Source organism: Cervus canadensis, chromosome 10 (genome assembly GCF_019320065.1).
Source record: "Cervus canadensis isolate Bull #8, Minnesota chromosome 10, ASM1932006v1, whole genome shotgun sequence".
Lineage (NCBI taxonomy): Eukaryota > Metazoa > Chordata > Mammalia > Artiodactyla > Cervidae > Cervus > Cervus canadensis.
Genome location: NC_057395.1, coordinates 51,661,361 through 51,673,986, shown reverse-complemented (window position 1 = coordinate 51,673,986; position 12,626 = coordinate 51,661,361). Strand labels below are relative to the sequence as shown.

At 42.8% G+C, this 12,626-nt stretch overlaps 1 protein-coding gene across 1 annotated transcript in view; it reads left to right on the top strand.

Moving 5' to 3' along the window:
* Window positions 1-2,086: 2,086 nt before the first annotated feature.
* TMC2 (transmembrane channel like 2) overlaps window positions 2,087-12,626 on the top strand; it is a 94,613-nt gene continuing 84,073 nt past the window's right edge. The window contains exons 1-2 of the mRNA XM_043479128.1: window positions 2,087-2,222; window positions 2,784-2,831. Coding sequence (XP_043335063.1) covers window positions 2,189-2,222; window positions 2,784-2,831 — 82 coding nt within the window. The 5' untranslated portion in view covers window positions 2,087-2,188. The remainder of the gene's footprint in view (window positions 2,223-2,783; window positions 2,832-12,626) is intronic.

Here is a 12,626-nt window from a genome sequence, read left to right as displayed (position 1 = left end):
AATCATAGCAATATTTTTTTAGAGCTATCTCTTAAAGTAGAGGAAATAAAAGAAAAACTAAACAAATGAGACCTAATTAAACTTAAAACTTTTGCACAATGATGTAAATCATCAACAAATGAAAAGACAATCTACAGAAATGGAAAAAGTATTTCCAAATGATATGACTGACAAGAGGTTAACATCCAAAATATATGAACAGCTCATACAACTCAACAATAGAAAGACAAATAACTCAATTAAAAAATGGGCAGAAGACTTGAATAGGCATTTTTCCAAAGAGGACATGGAGATGGTTAACAGGCACATGAAAAGATGCTCATCCTCAGGGAAATGCAAGTAAAAACAATCAGGAAATATCACTTCACACCTGTCAGAATGGGTATCATCAAAAAGAACACAAATGTTGTCTTACTGCTAGTAAGAATGTAAATTTGTGCAGCCTTTGTGGGAAACAGTATGGAGGTTTTTCAAAAAACTAAAACTACCATATAACCCAGAAATTCCACTCCTGGGTTTTATCTTAAAAAAACAAAAACATTTATTCAAAAAGACACTTGCAACCCAATGTCCATCACAGCATTATTTAGATATAGAAGCAACCTAAGTGTCCATCCACAGATGAATGGATAAAGAAGATGTGGTCTGTATACACAATGGAATCCTTCTCAATCATAAAAAAGAATAAAATCTTGCCATTTGTAGCGACATAGATGGACTTGGAGGGTATTATGCTAAGTGAAGGGCATCCCTGGTAGCTCAGACAGTAAAGAATCTGCCTGCAATGTGGAAGAACTGGGTTTGATCCTTGGGTCAGAAAGATCCCCTGGAGAAGGGAATGGCTACCTATTCCAATATTCTTGCCTGGAGAATTCCATAGACAGAGGTGTCTGGTGAGCTACAGTCTGTGGGATTGCAGAGTCAGACACGACTTTCACTTTTCTTTCATGCTAAGTGAATTAAGCAAACAGAGATATCATATATAAGTCAGATATATGATATCACTTATATGTGGAATCTGCAAAACACAACAAATGTGAATATAACAAAAGAAACAGACTCACAGTTGTAGAGACCAAATTAGTGGTTACCTATGAAGAAACGAATGGGAGGAGGGACGACATAGGGGAAGAGGATTAAGCGGTACAAACTATTATGTAAGAAATGAGCTACAAGGATATATTCCACAATATAGAAAATATAGCCAATATTTTACAATAACCATAAGTGGAGCATAACCTTTAAAATTGTGGATCTCTGTACTGCACACCTATAACTCATATATAGTGTACATCAACTATACTTCAATTTAAAAAGAAAATATTTGTGACTCCTATTGAGGACAAAATCACACTTTTTTTTTTTTAGGGAAATGCTAAATTTTGTTTTAAGGCAAGGAAAAATGAAGATATAATGTTTTCCCCCATTCCTGTTCTCAGACCCACAAAATTCCATTCATGACTCTTGGAGTGCCAGAGACCCCAGGTTAAGAATAGGGCACATGTGATCACCTTTCAGAGGCACCCTGAAAGGTCATTTTCAACCCAGCCAAATCTGCCCTTTTTGAAGCCGGGCAGCAGTGGGAAGAGCTGGCGAGCAAGTGAGCAGATGGTGTGAGCAGGAACAGTTCATCAGAGTGGGCTCAGGACTTCCTCATCAGGATTCAGATGCAGACTGATCTGAATGCCCATTGGTAGCCCTGGGAGTTTGTGTTTTAAGTATAAGTCCTGGTGATAACTTTCACAAATATCCTATCATTTCCCCAGTGCCTGTCCCAACCAGGGACCCAAGATAGAGGGAAAGAGCCCTGGGAAGCTCCTCACACCTCCCCTGGCTGGAGTGAAAGTGGCATCACTGCCGGGAAACGAGCCAGCAGCTTCTGGCCCCTCCAGGGCCCCTTCGTGTGTAAGTGATGCCTGAAACGTGAGACCACAGCGCCTCTTTGCAGAGAAACCTGAGCAGAGGACTGTGCAACCGGATTGAAGGGCTGGGAACTCACCGCCTCCTGCCCCACCTCTTTCCCAAACTTCACCCGCCTCCACATTCAATCTCAAACAAGCCAAGGAGCCTTGTCTACCAGGAAAGGAAGCCAACCACCATGAGAGCCCCAAAACATCCCAGACCGAAGGTGTCCGTGGATGAGTGAGCCTTGTGAACCCGCCTGGGGGCCAACAGAGCCCTGCAGACCATGAGCCATCAGCTAAAGGGCCGAGGGGAGGAAGGTGAGTTTATCCTCATCTCTGCAGAGCCCCTTCCCAGGTTTCCTGGGCAGCAGGGGACAGGGAAGTAGACGGGATGTTTTGCGGGTCCCAGGTTTGAGTTGCAGGGCCTGCCACTTGCTCTCTGAGCAACCTCAGTCTGGTTATCCAAGCTCTCCCTGCCTCGTCCATGAGCAAAGGCAGCCACAGCCTCCTTGAAGGGCTGTTGGAAGGATTAAAAACAGCCTCTGCCCGCATTAAGGTTGAGCGATAGAGGCCATCTGTGCCCGCCGGGCTCGTTCAGCCTCCCCTGCCTTGGTAACAGTCATCTTTCCTTAGCAATCCTCTCCACAGATTTCTCTATCTTTCTCTCTGTGGTTGTGGAGATGTCCTGACCTCACGAGTTTCCAGGGTGCCAGAGAAATGTCAGAACGAGGGGCCCTGGAACTTGTGGAGTTAAACAGTTGGAGCCCAGTTCCCTCTGAAGCCCTGTCAACCTGCTAAGGGTCCCCGTGGTGAGATGGGCAGTGTGGGGAAGGGCGCTCTCCAGAGGTCAGCCATTCACACCTGTTCCATCTCTTACAGGAGGAGGTGGCATGAGGGGGCGGGCAAGGAGCGACTCTCTGGGCACAGGTGAGATGGGGTGAGGCATCCTGGGGAGCTGAAAGTCCAGCCATCCACTCAACCTTCTCTTCCATCCTCCTGCTTCCTGCCTTCCCCCACCCCCCCACTCACTGTAAGGAGCCCTCCCAAGGCAGGTATAATCGTTTAATTGGGGAGGAGGCCGAGGGCTGCTCAGAGAGGGCCTGCCCTCAGCCCCGAGAGTCAAGGGAGAGGCCCAGAATAAGTGACACTGAGTTGATCCTCAAAGATCAGTGAACATTCACCAGCTTGTGGGGTCAGGATGCCACTCCAGGCAGCCGGTAGGGAGTGAAGCCAGAGCTCACACCCAGGCAACCTGACTCCAGAGGACAAGCTCTTACCCTCACAAAGCGCCAGCAGTGGTGGGTCACCTTCCCATCTGAAATGTGGACACAGCTCCTCTGTGAGACAGAGGATTTTACCCAGAGGGGACAACCTGCTCCAGGAGGAGCTGAAGTCACAGGTGGAAGACCCCTCCAGTGCCATCAGAGGAGCTTGAGCCACACCCAGGAGTCAGGCATCCTGCACTTCAGGTCAGGAGACATGTGGTTATGGTACGTTTTGTCCTCCTTGCATCCCAGGCAGGGCCCTGCTTGTAGGTGAGGAAGCAGAGTCTCAGGAGGTAATGAACTTCTTGGGGGAGGATGTTGGGAGAGATCCCCCGTCTCATTCCCAGGAGAAGGACTGGTCCTGACCCCATGCTGGCACACAGAGCATAGGGGAGCTGGCCCCAGGATCGACCGCATTGCATCTGCCAACCCCTTCCTTCTTGCACCTACTACTCACCCACTGCTTGGGGCCTGGGCCCTTGGTGAGGCAGTCCGTAATGGGGTGGGGGGGACACCCAAGAGCAAGGTGTGTAGCGGAGCTATGACTCTGAGCAGAGGGAGGGGCTATGGAGGCACCACTAGCGTCTCAACACTCCTTCCTGCCCCCGGAGCTGCCACATGGCCACTGTCCCTCCTCCCCACTCCACCTCCTCCCTGTCTAGTCTTCCCACCCCTCCAGAGTGTGAGCTCCTCCACTCCGGAGTGAGTGTGAGAAAGTGCACAGTACCCGGGTGGGGCTGGATGAGGCCCCGTCCTCATGGAGGGTCCAAGCCCTTGGTAACACTGTGTGTTGATGCTGGTCTGGTCCACATTCCATTTCCCTGCTGTCTTCCAATTTCTGTCCATTCTCCTCCCATCCCAACTCCCCCTCTGCCCCCCTGAAGAGATGGGCCTTGCAGGGGCCACCTGTGGGCAAATGGTCCTGAAATGCAAAGTCATTTTGCCTAAAACACAAACCTTTTTCTACTGAAATATGCCACATACACATCTCTCCCCCCTTACCATTTTCCCTTGTGCAGAGAAAAAAGGAATTGAGTCAAAATTGTCACTTCAGGGACCCCAGTGGTCAAGGGATGCAGTGAAGTTAAATAATGGAAATTCATTCAATGAACTGGAACCCAATTACATAAATATTTCCATTTTAAATCTCCTCTGGAGTCACCTCTGAGGGACCCAAATTCTATTCCTTCAGCTTCTGTTTTACAAGAAGGAAAAAATATGTCTGAGAATACAAAGTGTGTTTCTCAAAATAATTACAATTTTTTATTCCACCCATCAAAAAGGAGGGTCAGAATTCTCCCTTCTCTTGTATCATTTGGTGAACATACTTAACTGTGAGGAACTGGAGGGTGAGCCAGACCCACTAGGTCTCCCAGCTTCTCTGTTTTCCTTTCAGCCTATTTTTCGTTCTGAATTTTTCACTTGAGTCAGGTGCATAAACGTGAGGAGGCCTGTCAAGTGTAAGTGAGTGCATTTGGGGCTTGGAGGTCTTCCTAATGTGACAGCTGCCCTCCTAGCTCCTAAATTATGCATTATGTGGAGCCTATTGAAAACTGACTATGAAAGAAAAGCTAAAGCAGTTTGCTTTCTGTGGAAAAAAAAGGTTAGGGAAGATTGAAAGGCAAATTCTGGCTTGCTTTCACATTCCACATGAATTTTATTCAGTTGGGAAATGAGATTACATTAGGAATTACAGTTTGGAAAAAATTTATGAACCCTCTAGTTATGTCTACAATGCTTGGAAGAATGCCTGGGACAGTTCATTACCAAAAAGAAAACCACTCTTAGCAAATTGAGGATACACAGTTCAGGAGAGAACACAAACATATATTGACTCTCTTATCCAGTCTTTTCAACCAATATGGAAGCGGGCTTGGATGAATCATTAATCCCTTTCCCCCTGTCTCTGTTCCTCTGCCCTCTCTGAGAGCAGAGCTCAGTTCTAGGACTCTTCCCTGAGATCACAGCTGTGGCGACACACACTTTTTCACACTCCTTCCCACGTCTTTGGAAAGAGTAGATTTGTTTCTGTCCAAAGCCTTTCTGAGCACAGCAAAGAGCATCTGTAGGACAAACCCGTCTTTCACTGGCCAGTGCCGACCAGCTTCCTAACTTGATGAGTTACTGTTACACCTAAATAATTTGTTGTTACATTGTCTTACCCAAAACCCTCTTCCCCTGAGAGGTGAGAAGGAGAAGAGGTTAGGGCAGGAGTGGGTGAAGAAAACCTTCCTGCCACACACGCGATTGTCTGTCTTTGAGTCTGTAACTAGTACTCAGTACTTTTCAGTGTGTTTACATCAGGTGTCTCCACCCTCAACAACTTCTTCAGTGCTGCTGTCATGATCCTTTGATGTGATCACATCTGGTAGATGCTCCAGCATTACATTCTCTCCCTGTAGATTTCCCCCCACTCCCCAGAGGTAGGCTTTGCTCTCTGGGCCACCTCCTCTCCCCATGCTCCCTGCCTCAGCAGCAGTCACATCCAAGACTCAGCTCTGCCCTGGTCACCTACACCCCCAGACTGCTTGGCATTTTCACTGGGGCCCTTTAAACCCCCATTTCCTCTGCCCGGAATCTGCCCACCTCACCACCAACTCTCTCTGTTGCCACCCCTTTCTTCTCTTGACAAACCCTTGTTCATCCTTCAAGATTCAGGGAAAACATCAGTTCTTTGTAAAGCGTTTTCAACCACCCTAGCCATAATGCATCACTCTTCTTCTGTATTTCCAAGATTGTTTTTCCTTTAGTTCACCTTTTATTCCTTCTTTTTAAAAGATGTTTACCTAAATTATTGTCAAGAGCTGGCTCCCTAAATATCACCAACACAGTCTGTTGATAAGGCAAAACTGATTTAATGCTTACAGCAAGAAAGTCTTGACAATATCTCACAGGAGGAAAATAAGGTCAGAATTTATTAAGAAATAAAAGTTTGATCTAGGATAGGACTTTCAAAGTGAGGGCTTAATTAGGATTGGGTAAGAATCACAATATAACAGTCCACAATAAACAGCAAGGCTAGGATTTTGAATCAAAGCATCAAAAGGATCTTAGGGGGCAAATTAGTCTCTGATGCTTTCTGCTGAAGAGATGATGGGTCTCTGAGAAAATTCTATAATGAGCAATCAAGTCATTTTCCAGGCCGGATATTCCTGGAAAAATAGTCATGCTAATGAAGATAGAAGCATAGCACAACATCATCTTCATATAGACACTAAGGTGTAGTTTGATTTCTCTGTGTCCAGGCTGAGTGTGGGGAAATGGTTTCAGTTCTGTTTGCCATTCTTCAGCCTGAACTGAAGGACTAGCCACTAATAGCTGAGAGTATCAACCCAGATCTTCACTACTGTTTAAGGTGTCATAATTGTGTGTCAAGTATCTGCTGATGGTCCTTTCAACCTGTGCGTCTGTTGGATTTTTCAGTTCTTTCTGATGGAGGACCCTTTGCTGGATCATTTGACACACAGCAGCTGTGCAACAGCTTCAAAGCTCTGGCTTAAGAGGATTATGGCCAGAGTCTGTATAGCTCACTTGTCAGGCAGGAGCCACGTGCTCAGACTGAACAAGAGAATCGATCTCATGCCCAACATGAGGAGTCCTAGAACTATACATGGGCCATTAGGCATGTTACCCAGCTTTATGATATTTTCATTTACTTCCTGGATCGTTTTAGTAGTGTAGAAGATCTCTGAGTGGTCTGTAGGAATGTGAGTACAACATTCTCTCATATAACCTCTCATTCTGACCTCCCCGGAGGTTCCAGCCTTAGTGGCACTGTCTGAGTCCTGTAGCTTTTCCTGTCTGTGTTAGCATGTAACGTTCATTGTACTATCTGGGCCTCTTGTAAAGTATGAAATGAAGAGTCCTGAAGATAGAAGAGAGGAATCCAGAATTCCTGTAGAGTAGTTAGAGTTTCAGTTCTGGAATCAGGGCCACTGTTTCTCCTTTTTCAGTGAAACTACCAACTGATCTCTTTTTCCTGGTTTTTCTGGAAATCTCTGGTTTTTCCCAGAGAAATCAATGGGCCAAAATGGACCTTGGGTAATGTCAGAGGTGGTCTTGAGAGTAGGGATTAGTGTACCAATGTAACAAGTTCCTGTCCAATTTGTGGATAGCAGCTAGTAGACTTCTGTGCCAGATTCAATACCAGTCATTGGGAGTCGCCCAGTAATCTGGTTTTGGCCAAATACTCCTAAGGGATTATCAAATAATGCTGTCAACTTTTGACACCATTCATGAAGAATAGTCTGGTGTCAGGCAGTGAATTTTGTAATATCAAAGATCATTGGGCGGGGGTGGTCAAAAGAAAAATGATATATCTTAACTTGTGACATCTATGAATGTGAGATACTCTCCTGCCACTACCTGTTCCGTAAATCCCCTTCCAAGTTCTATTTCAGTGAAAGTTCAGTTGCAAAGACTAGTTATCACAAAAGGACCCCAAGTATTGTTTCAGTAGAGGCAGGATTTCTGGCCACTTTTCCTGCTGTGGAGTTTGCCAACTAAAAAGTGAGTCCAGCTACCTGGGAAACAACTGATTTCTTACAAGGAACTGGGACCAAGCAAAGCTGGTTTGTTCCCAAGAGAAGCTGGCATTTTCACTAGTTCATGGGTAAATTGTAGCTGATACGAGAGTCATGGGCTTCCCAGGTGGCTCAGTGGTAAAGAAGCCGCCTGAAAAATGCAGGAGATGCAGGTTTGATCCCTGGGTTGGGAATATCCCCTGGAGGAGGAAACGGCAACCCACTCCAGTGTTCTTGCCTGGGAAATCTCATGGGGACAGAGGAGCCTGGAGGGCTACAGTTCATGGGGTCACAAAAGAGTTGGACATGACCAAGCGACTAAACAATAGCAACAACATGAGAGTCATACCAAGGAAGGATAAGGATGCAAACAGCAATATTAGAAATAGGGATTATAAATAACACAGTGAAATATAGACTTAAGTGAATAAGAGGATAGAATATAGGTAAAAGAACAGAAAATCAAGGAGTACAGATTATAAAGTGACAATCTGTGGTCTTGTGCCATGGATGTTGGGCACAGCTCTCTACGTCCAAAGGCTGTCTGCTTTCAGGATGGTTCCTGAGAACCCTCAGTCTGAGGTCACCAGTAAGGACAGTCTTCCAATAATTTGAGGATGGTTTATGTCTCTTTAGTTGAAGTACATGAATCTAAGAATCAAACTGCTTAAGCATTTCATTACTGTGCTAGTTGTTAACAGTACCTGACAGAGTCCTTCCAGACAGGGGTCTGAGAAAGTAGAAACCTCTACAAAGTTTTCTTTGTAGAAAATAGAAATTCTGGCCCACAGCTGAGGTTTCAAGGAAGCTTTGGGGATACAAATAGTACCTGGAGGTAACAGAGACTTAAAATGGCTAGGTTAACTTATAACCATCAAAAGTGAAATATTTCATAGCACTAATGAAATTGACATTTGGGTTTGGTTGCTTCCATAACACACAAAACAAACACAATTAAGGCAATCTTTGAACAAAATATCTATAATGATTAAGTACATTTTTATAGGCATTGAACATTATGTCAGATTTATAGATGGTTGAACAGATAAAGATATGTCTTTAAAGATAAAAATATCTTGAAGTATAACACACAATTTAAAACATATACACATACCAAGACATACCAAGCATATAAGAAAAATATTTCAAGACTATATCAAGTAAAGAGATTTTGTAAATTTGGAGTAGGTCCTAAGCATCTGTATTTTAATAAAACTCCATAGGTAAGGCTGATGTTCATCTCCAGTTGAACACTGGAGGTCAGATGAAGCACTGACCTTAAAAAGTTAGATTCAAAATTTTAAATTGTTATCAAATAAACATCTTAAATGATAACTGAATTATGACTGATAATTACAGTACTGCCTAACCGGAGAAAATCATCATCAGGACTCTGATAAGTAGAAACAAATCATGGCAGAAAAGTCACTGACAAATCTCTAGGAGCAGCCCATAGAGCATACAATTGCTGAAATATTTATTAACATTTGACCTTTACCAGTTTAACCTAGAAAACTCTCAGCATCTGTTCCGATTGACACCTCTTCCCATGAAACTCCAACAGTAATAACATATCAAATAACCCTAATAGTTTCTGGCACGTCTCTTTTTTAGGAAATGGAAGAGCAAATCTTTGTGACTTCCCAGGGCCATCTGGGAAGTCACAAAAATAGTTACAGATATAAAAGATATTCTGAAAGTAATTTTACTTCATTTTACACTTCCAAATCAGTCTTAGGAAGAAAAATGAAGTCGAAAGTTTTCAGATTTCATGGGAATTCCCTGGTGATCCAGTGGTTACGAGTCAGCACTTTCACTGCTGTGGGCCCAGGTTCAATCCTTGGTCAGGGAACTGAGATCCAGCAAGCCGCTGAGTGCAGCCACACACACACACACACACACACACACACACACACACACAAATAAGATTTGAACGCAAGATAGGATCACGGGTGCCTTGGAAACAGTATTTGGCTATTTAGTTGAAAGTGACAAAAAGACTTTAAAAATATATATATACTTAGAAGGTAACATGATCACCTACTGAGAACCTTAGCACTTTCAAAAATAAGGAAGCTTTTTTTCCCATAAATAACCAAAGCCATAATGAAATCAAGACAAAACACAGAAAATTATTGTAGGAAGACTCAGAATCTTTGCTATATAGGCAGATAAATGATGGGAGGATCCTTTATATTGTAGATGAAGGCAACAAACAGAAACAATAAAAATAAATAGAAACAAGCCCATCAAAATTGAGCAGATTTTGTTAGAATTTTAACACACTTAATAGCTTCTCAGACTCATTATTTACTCATCTATAATCTGAGGCCAATAGAATTCACTTTCCATGAACCTTCTGTTATTTTCTGTACCCATTCAGGTTTTGCCCTTCACCATGCTCTTTTTGCTCTGCAACAACCTGTCATTTCATTTTAGGACAAACCTATTCCTTTTCCCTTAACAAAAGCACATTTCTTTACTTTGCATGCAAAGTTGTACCTTTCTGGCAGAACTAATCATAGGAGAGTCTCACTGAGTTATAACTCTTAACTGAAGAAGCTTTTGTTTCACAAAACAAGCTGGGAAGATGGATACTTGTCAGGTGTCACACATCCGCACTTCAGACTAGCAGAACTCATGAGTACACATAACACAACTTTCTGCAAACAACCCACACATAATTTTTTCAAAGGGAAAGGAATGTACATGTTCACTTATAGACACGAAGCTATTACTTTTATGTAGCATTTTTTAAGAAAGAAACAGAAGTATATATACTTAAAATGATGGTAATGTTTAGTCACTAAGTTGTGTCCAACTCTTGCACCCCCATGGACTGTAGCCTGCCAGGCTCCTCTGTCCATGGGATTCTCCAGGCAAGAATACTGTAGTGGGTTGCCATTTCCTTCTCCAGGGATTGAACCTGGGTCTTCTGCACTGCAGGCAGATTCTTTACTGACTAAGCTATGAAGGAAGCCCATACTTAAAATAATGCTTCGCAATCATGGACAGAGGAGACTGGCGGGCTATGGTCGATAGGGTTGCAAAGAGTTGAACACAACTGAAGCGATTTAGCATGTAGCACAATCAGTATTTTGGAATTCCATCTTATTTAGAATGAGCTAAGCATCCAATGAATATTCATTAATTCACTTTAATATCAGTCCAAAGTTTCAAGATACCTATAGATCTTGGAATTTTTTTAATTAATTAATTAATTAATTTTATTTTTGGTGCTGGGTCTTTGTTGCTGCCTTCAAGCTCTCTCTAGTTGCAGGGAGCAGGGGCTACTCTCTACTTGCAGTGCACAGACTTCTCATTGTGGTGGCTTCTTCTTGTTGTGGAGCACTGACTGTACAACACACAGGCTTCAGGAGTTATGAATCATGGGCTTAGTTGCCCTGCAGTATGGGGAATCTTTCCAGACCCCTGCATTGTCAGACAGATTCTCAACCCCTGAACCACCAGGTAAGTCCTAGATCTTGGAAATTAATCTTGCAACTGGGATACTATAAAATATAAATACTATTGAAATCAAATGTTCATAATAATGAATCAATTTAATTAAGCACAAATTTAGGTACTTTATAATTTTAAACATGATGCAAAAATAATGCCGAAAAAACGAGGTCCATTGGAGGAGTGAATGACAAACCACTCCAGTGGTTGTCTCAAGAACCCCACAAACAGTATAAAAAGGCAAAAAGATATGACACCAAAAGATGAACTTCCCAGGTTGGAAGGTGTTCAATATGCTACTGAGGAAGAGTGGAGCACAAATCAGTGAACTAAAATGGACAGGAATGGACAAATTTAATTCAGATGATCATTATGTCTACTACTCTGGGCAAGAATTCCATAGAGGAAGTGAAGTAACCCTTACAGTCAACAAGAGAGTCCAAAATACAGTACTTGGGTGCAATCTCAACAATGACAGAATGATCTCAGTTTTTCCAAGGCAAACCATTCAACATCATGGTAATCCAAGTCTATGCTCCAACTACTCTAATACCTAAGAAGCTGAAGTTGACTGATTCTATGAAGACCTATCAAGACCTTCTAGAACTAATGCCAAAAAAGATGTCCTTTTCATCATAGGGAATTAGAATGCAAAAGTAGGAAGTCAAGAGATACCTAGAGTAACAGGCAACTTAGGCCTTGGATTACAAAATGAAGCAGGACAAAGGCTAACAGAGTTTTATCAAGAGAGCATGCTGAAAAAAAAAAAAAAGAGAGAGCATGCTGGTTATAGCCAACACCCTTTTCCAACAACACAAGAGATGACTCTACATGTGGACATCACCAGATGGTCAGTACCAAAATCAGTTTGATTATATTCTTTGCAGCTGAAGATAGAGAAGTTCTAAACAGTCATCAAAAACAAGACTTGGAGCTGACTATGGTTCAGACCATCAACTCCATATAGCAAAATTCCACCTTAAATTGAAGAAAGTTAGGGAAAACCACTAGCTCATTTACGTATGACCCAAATCAAATCTCATATGATTCAGTGAAGGTGACAGATAGATTTAAGGGATTAGATCTGATAGACAGAGTGCCTGAAGAACTGTGGATGGAGGTTTGTAATGTTATACAGGAGGCAGTGACCAAAACCATCCCAAAGAAAAAGAAATGCAAGAAGGCAAAGTGGTGGTCTGAGGAGGCTTTACAAGTAGCCGAGGAAAGAAGAGAAGTGAAAAGCAAGGGAGAAAGGGAAGTATATACCCAACTGAATGCACAGTTTAAGATAAAAGCAAGAATAGATAAGAAGGCCTTCTTCAATGAACAATGCAAAGAAATAGAGGAAAACAATAGGATGGAGAAGACTAGAGATCTCTTCAAGAAAACTGGAGATATCAAACAAACATTTCATGCAAGGATGGGCATGATAAAGGACAGAAACGGTAAGGATCTAACAGAAGTAGAAGAGG